The sequence below is a fragment of the Sarcophilus harrisii genome, chromosome 3, assembly GCF_902635505.1.
Source record: "Sarcophilus harrisii chromosome 3, mSarHar1.11, whole genome shotgun sequence".
NCBI lineage: Eukaryota > Metazoa > Chordata > Mammalia > Dasyuromorphia > Dasyuridae > Sarcophilus > Sarcophilus harrisii.
Window position 1 is genome coordinate 224,731,053 of NC_045428.1, and position 16,635 is coordinate 224,747,687.

General features: G+C 35.1%; 1 protein-coding gene across 1 annotated transcript in view; it reads left to right on the top strand.

Moving 5' to 3' along the window:
• The window catches only part of ATP10A (ATPase phospholipid transporting 10A (putative)), a 259,763-nt gene extending 243,732 nt beyond the window's left edge, over nucleotides 1–16,031 (top strand). Inside the window, exons 16-21 of the mRNA XM_031959101.1 lie at nucleotides 2,391–2,516; nucleotides 6,149–6,349; nucleotides 13,843–13,923; nucleotides 14,121–14,225; nucleotides 14,647–14,834; nucleotides 14,966–16,031. Of these exons, the coding sequence (XP_031814961.1) occupies nucleotides 2,391–2,516; nucleotides 6,149–6,349; nucleotides 13,843–13,923; nucleotides 14,121–14,225; nucleotides 14,647–14,834; nucleotides 14,966–15,647 (1,383 nt within the window). The 3' untranslated portion in view covers nucleotides 15,648–16,031. The remainder of the gene's footprint in view (nucleotides 1–2,390; nucleotides 2,517–6,148; nucleotides 6,350–13,842; nucleotides 13,924–14,120; nucleotides 14,226–14,646; nucleotides 14,835–14,965) is intronic.
• Nucleotides 16,032–16,635: the final 604 nt, after the last annotated feature.

Consider the following 16,635-nt stretch of genomic DNA (forward strand, 5'->3'; position numbering starts at 1 on the left):
GAGCTGGAAGGGATCTTTGAGATCATGTAGGGCAACCCCTGCATTTTTACAGATGGGGAAACTGAGGCCTAGGGAGGTCAAGTATTTTATCAAGCTACACAGGTTGAATGAGCAGCATTTTGATCTGAGTCCTCTGCTTCTAAATCCAAATCTCTTTCTATTGTAACAAATGGATAATATTTTTGTCATCTCAGTGTCTCATTCTAACTTTCCTATTGCTGTCCCATTTAGGGTGTCACCATCCTCCTAGTCATCTTGCTATATGGGTACCATCGTCCATGTTGTTTCTTACTCTCCCACTTTCCTATATTCTGTCATTGATAAAGACCTATCTTGGCAACATCTTATTTCTCTTCTCTGACATTGCCATGACTGGTGCAGGCCTTAATAACCTGCTATCTTATTCAGTAGCCTGTTGGTTGGGGTCTCCCAGCCACAAGTCTCTCCCTCCTCCAATCCATCTCTACACATCTGTCAAACTGATTCCTAAAGTATTTTTGTTGATGGTGTTTAGTTGCTTCAGTTGTATGCTTGATTCTTTGTAAACCCTTTTGGGGGTTTCTTGGCAAAGATACCAAAGTGGTTTGCCATTTCCTTCTCCAGTTTTTGTCTTTTTTTGTTATTGTTGTTCATTTAATTTTGTTATTCAAGTTAAAAAAATCATATTGAACATGTTGAAAAAATTTGGACAATAGAGAAGGATTACTGTTCTTTGATTTCAGAATAAGGAAATATGGTACTCTGTTTTGTCAGCACCAGTTAGCTTAGTTGTTTAGGATATTATACTAATGTGAAGAGTTCTATTCCTGATTAAAGTGTTAGCTCCAAACAGAAGTCAGGGCCTCCTTGATGGAATGTAAGGCTAGACCCAAATAGCTGTCTGTTGGGTATATATTTTCTCATGTTTAAATGAGAAAGTTGAACTAATGAATTTTTTATATTTTATTTTTCCAATTACATACAAAAATAGTTTTCAACATTCACCTTCATAAAACCTTGTGTGTCAAAATGTTCTTCCTCTCCTTCTTCTTCTTCCTGCTCCAAGACAGCAAGCAGTCTGACATAGGTTAAATGTGTGCAGTTCTTCTAAACAGATTTCCATATTTGTCATGTTGAGCACAAAAAAAAAATAGGATCAAAAGGAAAACAAACAACAATACAAAAAAGGTGAACATATTTTGTTTTTATCTGCATTCACCCTTCAGAGTTCTCTCTCTGGAAATGGATGGTATTTTCCATCACAAATCTATTGGGATTGCCTGAATCACCTCATTGTTGAAAAGAGCCAAGTCCATCACAGTTGATCATGATATAATCTTGTTATTGTGTACAATGTTCTCTTGGTTCTGCTCACTTCATTTAGCATCAGTGTTTTTCTAGACTTTTCTGAAATCAGCCTGCTCATCAACTAATGACTTTTTAATTACTCTTTTTTTTCTATCATGGGTCCCTTCTGAAAATTATTTTAAATACCTAAAATATACATGATTCCAAAGAAAATTAATTATGCTTAAATAGTTGAGGTTTTTTGTTTTTGTTTTTAGAAATTGACAGCCTCTTAAGGTAAGAACTACTGGTTACTAAATGATCTTAAGGTTCCTTCTAGTGCTGAGTTTCTGTAACTAGGTGAACCAATCACTGCTATTAGAAAACCAACTTGAAGCACACATCTTACCAATAAGAAAGGAATTGCTTTCATATACATTTTTTATTTCAAGAGGATAGCTAGAAATATCAAAGAAATAGAACAGCCTGACCCCCAAGTTTGCCTCTCTTGGATATATTTGATAACTAGAGGAACTAAGACTCTAAAAGTAATGGAATTCTTCTTTGTACTATAGTCAGCATTTTTATTTATGAACAAAGTAATTCTTTTAAAGTATTTATTTTTACCTCTTAATTACTAATATATTTTATTTGGCTGTTAAATGAATCTGTTTTTCATTTGTCACACAGTGGTTAGAATTCACTTCTTTCCTATGTATCCTTGTTCTAAAGTAATTCATTAATAAGGACATATTAGTAGGAGTAATGAGAAAATCAACTTTAGTAATTAGATTTGCATTCATGTCAAAAAAAAATTTTTTTAAAGCAGGCTTCTGTTGGGTAGCAGCTGTGTTTAATAGTGACTGGATAGATACCTTGGATTTAAAAGTATGACAAAATACCAACTATGTGATCCTGCTCAAGTCACTTAATCAATGTTCCAGACAACTTTAAGACTGTTTCAAAGAAGTTGCCTGTGTGCTCTGAGAGGGCCATCCCTTCACAAATGAAAACACAAGTCCAAAAGTAAATAAATGCAACAAAGTTTCCATGTTAGAGATATGTAGCAGACATGTTTTTTAATTATATAATTCAGTATTTATTTTGATTCTTTCCTTTTTAAGGCGGTGATGGCAAGCGACTTTGCAGTCCCGAGGTTCCGACAATTGGAGAAACTTCTGCTTGTTCACGGACATTGGTGCTACTCCCGACTTGCTAATATGGTGCTTTATTTCTTCTACAAAAATGCGGTAGGAGTTTGCCTTGGCTCTCAAAGGATTCTGAATGTTTCCCATGTTCATTTTGTATGAAATATAGATTAGATCACAACCTGAAAACTGGTTTAAAAGCAAAAAAGTGACACTGAAAGAAAGCTTGCTGTCACCCACAGACTGAGTAGACCTAGTGCAAAGTCAGACACCACTTGTTATTGAATGTGAAAATTAAGTGATGGGGGAAAAAATATTCTCTTCACAAAACTTTCTTCCCAGGACAGTCAATACCTTCCATATAAATCTAACTAGGTGTATGAAGTGGAAATGCCCAGATCTCTCTGTATTATTGGGAGGAGAGTGATTTAGATGCTTTTCTTTTTGCCTAATTTCATTTTTAAATCTCTTATACTTCCTCTAAACCAAGGCTTCTTAGATTTTTTTCACTTATCACTCCTTTTCATCTGAGAAATGTTTATGCAACTTTAGATATATAGAAACACAAAATAAATATACAGACCAAACATTTTCTGATAAATCATAATTTGACAATCCCGAATTCAGTTGTGTTGACCCCTATGGATTTGTGACCCACAGTTTAAAAAGCTTTGCTCTAAACTATTATTACTAAAGGGGATCATAGAACTGTAGGTCAATGGAACTCAAAAGTCTTCATTTTACAAATGAGAAAACTTACCACTGCCAAATCCTGCTTCAGAAAGAGGTGATATGACTTACCTGAAATCACACAGTGATTAAGTAGCTAAAGCTGTAATTCAGTGTCTGGTACCTCAGTCTCCAAAGCCAGCCACATTTCCAGTATGCCTTGCTTTTCTGAGGCTTAATTTTTTCATGTTGGCTGCTTGGGAATAAACTTCCTTTTGCTTTCCTCCAATTTCTTCACATAGATAAGATTAACACCTAGTTAAAACCAAACAACACATGTCTTATTTTAAATGTTTAGTCTAAAAAATTAATTCAGATGAATTTCCTGTTCCCTTAGAGCACATACTCAGTCTGGGCCTTTTTCATCCTTGGTATTCTCTCTCCTTGTATCACCTAACTGTGGTTGCTCATTCATTCATTTTTCAGTAATTCAGCAAATTTTATTGCATACCTAATATGTGCCAGTTAAATGTAATTTTATCATGAAATCTTTCAGAAAGAGAAAATAGATGGTATTGGAGCATTTATCTAGGATTGTGAAAACCAGGTTTTTTATCCTGACTACTGTGACAGCTCTCTAGCCTCAGTTTCCCCATTTTTATCATGCCAGCGTTTGGCTGTGGTTTCCAAGGTCCCTTCTAGATCTAACATTCTAAAATGCTTAATTAAAATTCCACTGACTTAATGTAGGTTAAAGCCCAGAACATTTAACTTACAAATAAAAGCTTAAATGTACCACTAAGAGAAGAATCAGCCTCCTTCCGCCCAAGATAAATGTTCTGTTTAGTAGGGATGACAGGAAGTGGAAAAGAACTGGGTGTATTTTTTCTTTATATGTTTTAGTGACTTTTGTTAACAAGTGCTTAATTGACTTGAGAAGTTCAAGGGTAACTGCTTTGCCTCCTAGAATGAGGAATTCATTAGTTTCAGAAATAGGCTGGCTTCCCTTTCCAGAAAGGAACAGAAAAGTTTCCATAGCAACAAAGGTATGAGAAGGAGGTTTTTGGTACTAGAGAAAATTCTCAATTATCCAGGTTCTGCTTTACTTCTTTCTTTCCTTAATAAATGCTTCATTAATGTGTTGGGGAGAGAGGGGAGACAATAGAGAGAAGGAACTACAAGAAGAAGAGGGAAAAAATGAAATCAAATCCATTCATTTTACAACTTCTTAGCAATATGGGCTAGGGCAATGTTCTGGGACTAGGAAATTTAAGCTATTGGTTAAAATGAGTTTTGAAGATGGATGTATGTTTTACCACAGTATTTCACTGGACTAGTTATCTCAATAATATAGGTCCCCTCCAGTTGTGCACATGGAAACTCATAAACATTTTTTCATTCTGTGACATTTTACCTTTATCCTCCCATAAAGTCTCCATGGAAGTTCTCCCCAAAGTACTGAATCATATCCATTGGAATTTTATTAAAAATTGTTTGTTTTTAAGCATTTAGGGGTATCAGTGGGCTATGCCTCTGTCATATCCAGGCAGCGAGGTGGCACAAGGGATAGAGTGTTGGACGTAGGGTCTAGAAGATCTCAATTCCTGCCTCAACAACTTACTAGCTGTGTAGTAATGGACAAGTCATTTAATTTCTACTAACCCCTCAATACTGAGATAATTAAGTCAATGATATATAATCTCATCACTGGTTTCCTCTGAATGACCCCCTCTAAGTTCCTGAGGGAATAAAAAATATTTACAAAGCAAATTTATCATTATTCCCTCCCTGACATCCATTCTATGCAATTTTGTATAGTAAAATGATGTTTTTCCCTTCTATTTATTCTATTTGTCCCATCTCCCTCCCAAAAAATATCAGTATGAGGAAAGAGTCTTAGCAGTGATGTATCCCAGAAGGGAACTGTTGTCACAGTAGAAAAATATTTCTAAAGTGTTTTACAAAATATTTCCTCATGATCCTGTGAGATAAGCACTGCAAGGATTATTTTACAAATGATCAAATTGAGGTTTTGTAGACATAGTCACTTGTCAAGGCTTACACGTGTTTGTGAGTGAGTGTTGGACCTACCTAAAGTTTGAACTCAGTTGTCTTCAGTCTAAGACTAGACCTCCTTTCATTACAGTTTTAAAAAAATTAATACCTTTGAAATTGAGTCAAAGGAATTATAAAAATTAAGAAGATAGAGATAAAGGATCAAGAATGTAGTCAACTTAAAGATGAAATAAATGTCTATGGCCAATTTATCGGAATAAGTTATGTGTAAAATGGGAATAGTAATGCTTTTCACTTCCTATCTCACAGGAGTAGTGTGAAGCTTTAATAAAGTTATGTAAAATATTTTGTAACTATTAGATTTGTATATGTTTTAGCTATTCATAATCCCTCCATTCAAATTCTTCTCCTTGATGTCTTTTCCTGGCATGGAGGTGAACCCAAGTTCTAGAAGGTTAGACCAGTTAAGGACAAGTTCTCGAAAGACTAACCAAGCTCAACAGGTTTCAAGTTCCAAAAATATCTCTTGTCTAAGGATCACTTTTTTCAGTGAGATTCACCATCATGTTGGCTTCAGAATATATTTTTTTTCCCTTAGGAAACTTGAAGACAGTCTACAAAATTGTAGTGAAGTAGGAATTTAAGTCAATAAGAGGAATAGCTAGAGAAATAACATATTCTTGAAATAATAATAAAAATTATTAAGTTGTTATAATTATAAACATATGGAATATCTTTATTCCAATATCCTTTTTATCTAACGGAATACCATTAGTGTCAGTGTCCTTTATAATGAAATAACCGGTTATTATTTAATCACAACAGTTTCCATCTCTCCTAAATGCCTATATTTTTCCATTGTTATTTACTTTAGAACTCTATGCTCTCTCATTTGCCTAGACATAATAAGTAATTCTTTTATTTGTCTGTGGGGTTTTACCCTTTGGGAAATCTTTAAACATGTTTGATGAAAATATTATTAATAACTTAAAAGAAATATTGGCCATCTTCTTATTAACTGAAAGCATACCTATCTCTTTTGCCCGCAGATGTTTGTGGCCCTTCTATTTTGGTACCAGTTTTACTGTGGATTCTCTGGGTCTTCCATGATTGATCAGTGGTTTTTGATCTTCTTTAATTTATTATTCTCATCACTTCCTCAATTAATTACTGGGGTACTCGATAAAGATGTTCCAGCTGAAATACTGGTTGCCGTACCTCAGCTCTACAAAAGTGGACAGAACATGGAGGTAAAACCCTTGTTCTTTTGTGCCTTTGCTCTCTGCCCCCTCCCTGCCTGCTCTGATCCGTGATTTGAGAAAGAGTTGGTTCCTACAGAAATACTTTCTTCTTTGGAAATGGTCACATTGGTACCTTACATGAAACCAGTCAGTCAACAAGCAATTATTAAGCACTTATTATATACTAAGCAGTATATTAAGTACATGGGGGATTCAGATAGGCAAATACATGGTTTCTTCCCTGTAGCAGCTGAAATTATAATGGGCAATAAACAAGAAAATAACTACATATAAAAGGCATGTGAATGGAGGGAGAGAGGGGGAAATGGATTGTTTGTTTAATCTTGTGGTGTATTAAAATAGTTATGGAAGTTAGCCCTGGGCCTCATGCCCAAAACATAACAGAAACCAGAATTGAAAGTCATATGATAACTAGACACTGAGTCTAAAAGAAATTTAGTGTACAGTCACACTTCATTAATTCAGATACCACCACAAACTTCAAACCTAGTTATTCTTAACAAATCACTTTCTCCAAATCAATGAAGTATATGATTTAAAAGTTTCTCCAGGAGAACATACCTTATTGGCTTGGTTAGAGTTCTATAATTCAGACTTATCTTTAATGCAGATAAATTTTCCAATAGTCTTGACCATACTTCTCTCTTTACAGTCCCATTTTATATGATTTTCATGGGAAACTGTGTCTAGCAGGGTGTCTTTGAGTGTATTTACTGTAGATAGACAGATGCTTGTACCTAATAATATGGAGACTGGAGGAGGATGTGGGAATAGCTATAAGAAGAGCAGCATGGGTCTGGTGAATATAAATGTGGCCAATATAGATTTGGCAGACCAAAGAATGATTTTGAGGACTTGCAGATTTTTTTTTCAAACCATCTGCAAGTCTGTATCCAAATGCAGACTTTCTTTAAGAAGCTGGACATTGGGACAGTTAGATGGCACAGTGGATAGAGGATTGACTCCTGGAGTAAGGAGGACCTGAGTTCAAATGTGGCCTTAGACACTTAACACTTCCTAGCTGTATAACCCTGGGCAAGTCACTTAAACCCAATTGCCTCATAAAAGAAAAAAGAAGCTGGACATTGATTTTGTTTTCTTTTTTTGGATAAATGTTTATGGTATGTTTTACCTTGGTATGTATTTCCATTGTTTCTTGAAAGTCAGGGAATCAATGTTTTAGTGCTTTCACCTTATTTTTCCTTTGAACCATCCAAAGTTATTGTTTTTCTTCCAAACCCATTGATAGATTTCCATTTTTGCACACCAATGTCCATGTAGGTATCTATCTTGTGTCTCTTTACCCTTGAACTCTCAGTGCATTTCAGTTTTGGCAGTCATCTTTTCTTACTGGGAACAGACTCCAGGTTTTACCAGACTGTTAACTTTTCAGAGTCACTTGGAATTTTGAATACCCATATCCATAGACCAATTAAAAAGGCTTTAGCAAATGCTGTCATTGCTAAGAGTTTGCTAAAACTCAGATACCTATTACACAACTTTGTATACTCCCTTGTTTTATTTATTTTGAGGAAGATGACCAATGACATCACAGTGTTGGAGTTGGGGTATGGTATGTTTGGTGGTGGCTGATGATACCAGTATGAATTCAGAGGTACTGCCACAGAATGGTCTGTGAGAACATTTAGAGTATAAGTGGCTCTGTATTTGCACAGCTCATTTTCTTTTGTACTACCATAAATATTTGAACTTCTGCAAGTAATGCTTTTAGAAACATGTATTATGCAAAGAAAGGCAGTAAACATTTTTCAGGGGTGATTTGCAACCACAAATACCCATGCTTTAATAACAATATTTCCCTACTGCTGTTCTATATGCAACTTTGAATTATGAAACAGCATGATCTCAGATTCAGATTTGCAAGTGACTCAAAGGGCCACCCAGAAAATGCATGATGGGTCTAAATAGGCTTCAGAAGATCATAAAACATAAGATATATGCAAAGTGACATAAAGATATTAGAAGTATATAACCAAAAAATGAGGTGGCTCAATCAGCAAAAATGGACTGGCTCTATGCTATGTTTGGTATCCTTGCAATATTTATTAATGGATGGAAAACCTTTACAATATTCAGTGGAACCTTTATAGAGTATTTATGGAAAGACAGGAATAAGAACCATCTATCAGTCAACCAATTAAGGATTTATTAAGTATTACTAAATGCCAGGATCTATGCTAGGCACATAAAGAAACAATTCCCTACACAATTTCCCTAGACAAAGATGCATAAAAGTACATAGCGAATAAATATAAATAAATACAGAGTAATTCAATAGGAGTTAGTTGGGGAGGGGGGAGTATTTATGGAAAGACAGGAATGAAAACCATCAATCAGTCAACCAATTAAGGATTTATTAAGTATGTACTAAATGCCAGAAACTGTTCCAGGTACATAAAGAAACAATTCCCTACACAATTTCCCTAGACAAAGGTGAATAAAAATACATAGACAATAAATATAAATAAATACAGAGTAGTTCAATAGATGTTAGTTGGGGGATCTGAAAAGACTTTTTGTAGAAAGTAATACTTGAACTGTGCTTTGAAGAAAGAGAAGGACTTCATGAAGCAGAGGTGAGTAGAGATTGCATACCACATGAGAGGGGTAGCTAATGCAAAGATGGAGGCAGGAGTAATATGCTGGTTTGCAGACTAGAAGGGGCAATCTCTGTTGAATTACTGCAGTTAAATCAATAAGCAATTAGGTCTAAGCCCAAAAGTATAAATAAAAGAACAATGTACAGGACTATCAAATTATCTGTTGACCTGTTCAATGTGGCTGGAAAGAGAGGTGAGGACCAGGTTTTAAGAAGCTTTTAAAACTTCACAATCAGTTTATATTTCATCCTAAAGGCAGAGGGAAAACATTGGTCTTTATGGAGTGAGGAAGCTACATCAGACCTGCATTTAAGAAAAAAGACTTTGGCAGAAGTGTGTGGAAGATAGGCTGGAGTGAAGCATTTAAGAGGGTGTTAAAATGATATAGGGGAGAGAGGCTAAGCTAAGTTAGTGCTCTTGTAGAGGGAGAAACAGCAAGATTCATCAACTTATTGAGTATGTGGAGTGAGGGACAGTGAGGAGGTAAAGATAATGCTGAGGTTACTAATCTGGGAGACTGGAAGAACAGTGATTCCTTTGTCAGAAAATAGAAGCATTTAGAAGAAGGATGGGTTTGTGGGGAAAGATAAGTTCTGTTTTAAACATGGTAAGCTTGAGATACCTGTGGGACATCAAGATAGAAAGGTCTGTACTGGTAGAAAGAATGGCTGCATCAATGTGATTACAGATCCATCTCAGTATAGAGTGGGGGGAAGGAAGAGGAAGGAGAAAGAGAAGACTTTAATAAAGCATTCTTGTCCTGGTAGTGTGCTGCCTTTCACATCCCTTTTGGAATTCAGCAGCTTTTTAGAAATAATAATAGTTCAAAGAGCATGCATGTTGATTCAGTGAAACACATTATTTCCTTTGCAGAGTTTATCTTCCCAGTGCTGATATATCCCAGTGTGCATATGGACAAAAAGAAAATAGTTTTGCTGTATATATAGCTATATATTTAAAAAGTAATATACAAATGTTGTGTGTATATGTATATAGAAACATATAATTCACATATCCATGAGTGTTTTTATATACACATATATGTATATAAATGTACACACATAATTGATAATGGTGAGAACAAGCAGATGAACCTTCAGTTCATCCCATGCTGAGGAATTATTCTCTGGTCAGATATTAGCAATGGACACAGTAATGGACATTGCTAAATGGACATTAGCAATGGACATTGAATGCTCACTAGAGCACATCATTGTACTTACAGATATGTTCTCTAACTCACATTTGAGAATAACAGCTATATTCTCTAACTCACATTTGAGAATAAACAACTTTAGATACTGGTCTCTCTATCTAGGAGAAGAGGCTGTGAATAGAGCTGTGCTGTATCTCAAATAATGTGGGCTTGCCAATAGAAAAGTTAATTCTTCTCTTGTTGAATTTGAATGGAAGCCAAGAAAAATCATTGACTTTTAGCTAGGAAAAGTTTGGTTAGAAAACTCACTTCCTATTGGAAATTAGCATTAGGGATTAACATGGGATCAGTATCTATAGTGTTACAAATCCACCTAAGAATTGTTAAGCTGCAGTAAAGAAATAGACTGAACTAGAAATTATGAAACATTTTCCTTTGTGCCTAATTTCAATAGGAATGCAGTTATATGAATCCATCTCAGGACTGTTTACACTGACTAGTCTCAGACCTATATTCTAATATGATTCTATAAAAGTTCTGAATCTTCCCTATATCCACCATGACCATGAATTTTAAAAAATAGCACCATCTACTCTGGTTATACATACATACACATATACCTGTCATTCCATATACCTGGTAATGGCCACCAGATTCTCTGATAATTCTGTACATTGGGGATTTTATTTATGCTTGTTTAAACCTAATTTTTAATTGATTTAATTGATAGCTACTGAATTAATTCAACAAAGATTGACTTAGTAAAGACTACCCTGGGTCCTAGATATATCAAGAGGAAAATTACAGTCCCTACTTTTAGGAAGTTTGTAATCTTGGGTGGGAAGGATGAGACATGTACACACATAATAAAACATAGGCTAAAATAAAATACACAGGAGAAATTAAATAAAGGAGCAAGAGTCAATGAAGGAGAAATCTTTTTAAAAACTGTGGAAATCAGGGAAGAGTTCATGGAAGAACTGACCTCAAAGGAAGAGAATAACATCAACAGCCAGAGATAGCAGGAAATTCCATTTCAATATTGGTGGTCAGGTGGTCAAAATTTACAGAAACAGAAATGGTTGGGACAAAATGGGAGAAAAGTGAATTGATCCAGTATGGTTGCATCTTTGGGTAGAAAAAGAAGAGTATTAAGAAATAATGTTGAAAAAGTTGAATAGAATCATATCACAGAGTATTTTGAAAACCAACCCAAAGAAATTTTTATACTCTTTTGGCAATATGAAGGTATAAAATCTTGGAAATGACATGACAAGATTTGTGCATGCATTATAGAATCTGAAAACCTCAGATTTGAAAGAGACCTAGTCCTACAAAGATTTGCCCCCCACAACCTTATCTGTTAAGTAGTCATCCAGCTTTTCCTTCAAGACCTCCAGTGAAGAGAAAATCCTCTACCTTTTGAGGCATTCCATTCCACTTTTAACTAATGTTAGGAATTTTTTCCTGCTATCAGAGCTGGGGCAAATTGTGACTCCAATTTACCAATTTCTCTTACTACTGACCTCTGGAATTAGACAAAGAAAATTTCATCCCTTTAAATAGCAGCCCTTTAAACACTTGAACACAGCTTTCAGTTTCCATTCCAAGTCTCCGTCTCAAACCTAAACATCCCCAATTCCTTCACATATCTTTTTATGACCTAAGCAACCTCCATCCTTTTATTTTTATACTCTTTCAAACATTCTTCATCTCTTTAGTATTCTTCCTAAAATAGGGCATCCAGATTTAGCATCTTTCACATTAGAAGGCTAATTGGATGGACAGGAAAAAAGAGTAATAATGAGAATACAAGGTAACTTGTTCAGTTATTCAAACATATTTGTCTCTTCATGACCCCATTAATCATAACATGCCAAGCCCTTCTATCTTTCACTGTCTTCCAAAGTATGTCCAAGCTCATGTTGCTTCCATACTATCCATCTCATCCTCTGTCATCCCCTTTTCCTTTTGCTTTCAATCTTTTCCAACAACAGGGTCTTTTCCAAGGAGTCCTGTCTTCTCATTATGTGATCAAAGAATCTGAGCTTCAGTATTTGATCGTCTAGTGAATAGTCTGAATTAACTTCTTTAAGTATTGATTGATTTGACCTTCTTGCTATTCTACTACTGTAAGCAGAGATACTTAATTTTCTTGTCCCACGAGAAAACACCCACAGCCAGACATTACTACTGGAAAAAAAACCATAGTTTTGATGATACACTCCTTTGTCAGCAAAGTGATATGTGCTTTTTAGTAAACTGTACAGATTTGCCATAACTTTCCTTCCTAAGAGCAATCAGCTTTTAATTTCATGGCTGCAATTGCCATCTTCAGTGTTCTTTGAACCCCAAAATATAAAATCTGACACTGCTTCCATTTCTTCTCCCTCTATTTTCCAAGAAGTGAGGGAACTAATTGCCAACATTTATGTTTGTTTTTTGATGTTAAGCTTCAAGCCAGATGCTTCTTAATTCTTTTTCACTTTCTGCCGTCCAAGTACTATCGTTTGCATATCTGAGATTGTTCATATTTCTCCCAGCAACCTTAATTCTGACTTTAGATTCATCTACCTGGAATTTCACGTGATATATTCTACATATAAGTTAAACAGTTAAGATGACAATATACCTCTTGTCATATTCCTTTTCCAGTGTTTGGTCAGTTCTGTTGCTTCTTCACCTGCATACAGATTTCTTAGGAGGCAAGTAAGATAATCTAGTACTCCCATGTCTTTGAGAATTTGCCACATTTTGTTGTGAACACATAGTCAAAAGCTTTAGTATGTCAATGAAGCAGAAATTGATGTTTTTCAAGAACTCCTTTGCTTTTTTCATAATTCAGAAAGGGTTAGCAATTTGGTCTCTAATTCTTCTGCCTCTTTGAAAGCAACATGTTCTTCTGGTAATTCTCAGTTCACATATTACCAAAGCCTAAGTTGGAAAAATCGTAAGCATTGTTTGTATGTAAAATGAGCACAATTGTTCAGTAATTTGAACATTCATTGCCATTCTTTTGGATATATACTTAAACTGACCTTTTCCAATCTAGTGACCACTATTGAATTTTTCAAATTGGCTGGCATATTGAATATAACACTTTAATAGTGTCATATTTTAGGGTTTTAAATAGCTTTCTTAGAATTCTATTAACTCCACTCATTTGCTATGGTTCAATTGGCTTCATTCTCCAGGATGTCTGGCTCTGTATTAGTAACCACACCATAGACCTCATTGGTGATATTAAAATCTTTCTTGTATAGTTCTTTTGTATTTTCATACCACCTCTTCTTATTTTCTACTTCTAACTCCCTACCATTTTTGTCTTTTATCATGTCCAATTTTATATGAATATTCCTTTGATATTTCTAATTTCCTATCATGCTTATTCTGAGTTTTATCACTAATACCTCTCTTCTTAGAGACCTTGTCATTCCTTTTTTATTCATGTAGTTATGTATCCCTTCTTTCCATCTTCTTTACAGTTTATCTTTCATGTTACATATTTATATATACATATATACTTATATATATGCATATATATAAGTATATATATATATACATATATATTGTATACATTTTATCTTTTATATCTTTTAAGATATGTAGATATAGATATGTATTGGTTAGTAAGAGGAAGTCTCTTTAGACAATGTTCAACTCAGTCTCCCTTTTCCTTTTCTTTTCTTTTTCTTTCCTCACAGGAATATCAGCCCTATATGTTTTGGATGAACATGATTGATGCTGCCTATCAAAGCCTGGTTTGCTTTTTCATCCCTTACTTTGTAAGTTGGCTTTTTTCTTTTTTTCTTTCTTTTTAGATTTTAATTAAGTTTTTTTTTTAATTTTGAAGTTAAACACTTTTCTGTTCTCTGAACACAAAAGAATTTGACCACTTTCTTGAAGTTAGTTTTTTTCTTCAATTTATGTCAATTGGCTTTACCCAGTCTCCCACAAACACTCAGAACGTTTTTTTTTCCAGGCCTATCGTGACTCTGATGTTGATATATTTTCTTGGGGAACTGTCATCATGACAATAGCTCTCTTCACCATCATACTGCATTTGGGCATTGAAACCAAAACCTGGGTAAGAGCCACAAAACTTGGGATTTTTGTTTTGTTTTGTTTTGTTTCATTTTAAACAACAAATGTTTGTTTTCCCAAATTTAATACTGCTGCTATTTAGAAATACAGTACATGTGAACACAACATGAACATACTAACTAATCTTCACTTTCCAGAAGTAGGAAAAAATGAAGTTTTAGTGATTCTGTACATCATTTACAGCACCACAGGGGCCTTTTGCCCACTCTGCACACACATATTTTTAGGCTTCAATTAAACTTTTTGTACATTCATACCCAACCTCTTCCCTCTTTTTCCTTCTTCTCTTCCTGTGTCCCACACTGACACCAAGGATACTGCCCACCTCAAGAGGAAGATTATTGAATCATTGAAGAAGAAGAAAAAAATGAAAAAAGTCTTTTATTTCTCTTTTTTTCTCCCAGACTTGGCTCCACTGGACAGCATGTGGCTTTAGTATCCTTTTATTTTTCATTGTGGCTTTGGTGTACAATGCCTCTTGTTCAACGTGTTTTCCTCCATCTAACCCTTACTGGACTATGCAAAAGTTAATGGGTGATCCCATGTTTTACTTGACTACTATCATATCATCTGTTGTTGCCTTACTGCCCCGGTAGGTATTGTTTATCATATTTCCTCCAATTATAGCTCCTTTTGTTCTCTTGATATAATTTTCATCATGCAATACCTTTCCCTAGTAACCAGTTGTTTTTTTATTTATCTTTTATTCTGCATCATCTCTAGATTTCTGTATAGAACATTCCAAGGGACGCTCTTCCCAACCCAGCTTCAGTTGGGGCGCCAGTTGGCCAGGTGGGCCCCAAAGAAATTTAACGTTCCCAAAGACACCATTTCTCAGCCACATCCTGCAGGAGAGCAAGAATTACAAAGCTCAGCTTTGAAGGGCAGTCATAACTCTGGATCCCCTCCTCAAGACCACTTTCCACTAGCATCTCAGTCAGAACTTCCACCAGCTTCTGTAACAGAGTCAAAGAGTGAACAGAGGACACCAAATGTGAATGTCCAGTCCTTGAATGACACTATGATGGACAGCTTAAGGGGACACTCTCCAGTGCCCCAGAGACCAGAAGGTGCTATCCAAGAGGGACCATCTGGTGATTCTGAGGGGGAATCCTCCACCAGAGAAGTATCCCCTCTGTCTTCTATTCTAGATCTGCCAGACTTCAGTTTACTAAACTGGATTTCATCCACACCATTGTTTAATGAGTTTGGAAGAGCCTTTCGGCTTTCTCAGAGTAGTTTACAAACTGACATGCTGGGCGGCACATTTTTGTCTGTTGGCTCCCAGCTGGATCAGGACTTAAAAGGTTTTAAAAGAGAGACCTCAGACTGCTTCCAGGAGAAAGTTAAAGGGACTGCAGCTGTTTGCCACAACAGTGAAAATCTTGAAACAACCTTTTTATAACATGAACTTTAATAATATTTATGTTTTCTATTTGCACAGAAGAGTTAATAGTAAAAGTGTCTTTAAATGTTTCCAGGATTGAAACAGAAAATTAGAGGTACCAAAAAAAGGTTTATTTTTAAAATTTTAAGTAGAGTATATTGAAAAAGATCAGAGCTTTAAAATATAAGAAAAAAGTTGCACTTGAAAATTACATTTAAATCTATTTTTTCATCTCATTTTATAAGAAAATGCAGTATGTTTTATTTTCTTCAAAATGCTTTATTTAACATCCTGTCTGGAAGTATAAGCATTGTACCTAGTTCCCAGGGCATTGGTTTTCATCACTGTTTTATGGCAGGGATATAGATGGCCATAAAGGAGAAATCATTCTATACACTCAAACAGCAAATTCTACCAAGTGTGTTGCTCATCTCTACATGAAAAAAGAAAAGTAGGTAGAATTTCAGGAAAATAAAAGGCATGAACACTCATTCCGTCCTTTAATGTCATTCAGGTAGCTTATAAATATCACATTATGAGTATTTCATCCCCTTTGTAGTATTTCACTTGTTTAAAACCATAACAAACAATAAATAAATGTTCATATTGCAAAGAAAAAGTGTCCCCTGTTGCCATTAGTCAGTTTGTACATTTATACCTTCCAGATTATGTTTCCAGGATGGCATACTCCTAGCCCATTGGGACTTTTATGCATTATAAAGAAGGTGGTTTGGTAAAAAGAAAAGTACTAATGCCATTGCTTAGGCTTTGATGCTTACAATTTCAGCAAACACTTCACCTTTCTGGGCCTCCATTTCCATAAAATAATGACTTCTAAGGTCTCTTTTAGGTCTGAATTTATGATTCATGCCATCTCATTCAGAGACATGTTTTAAGTCAAGTCAAGTACCTACTATGATCATACAGAGAAAGACAAAAAACAGGAACTCAGAGTCTAACAGGAAAGATAAACTTTATATAAACAAAATATATACAGGGTAAATTA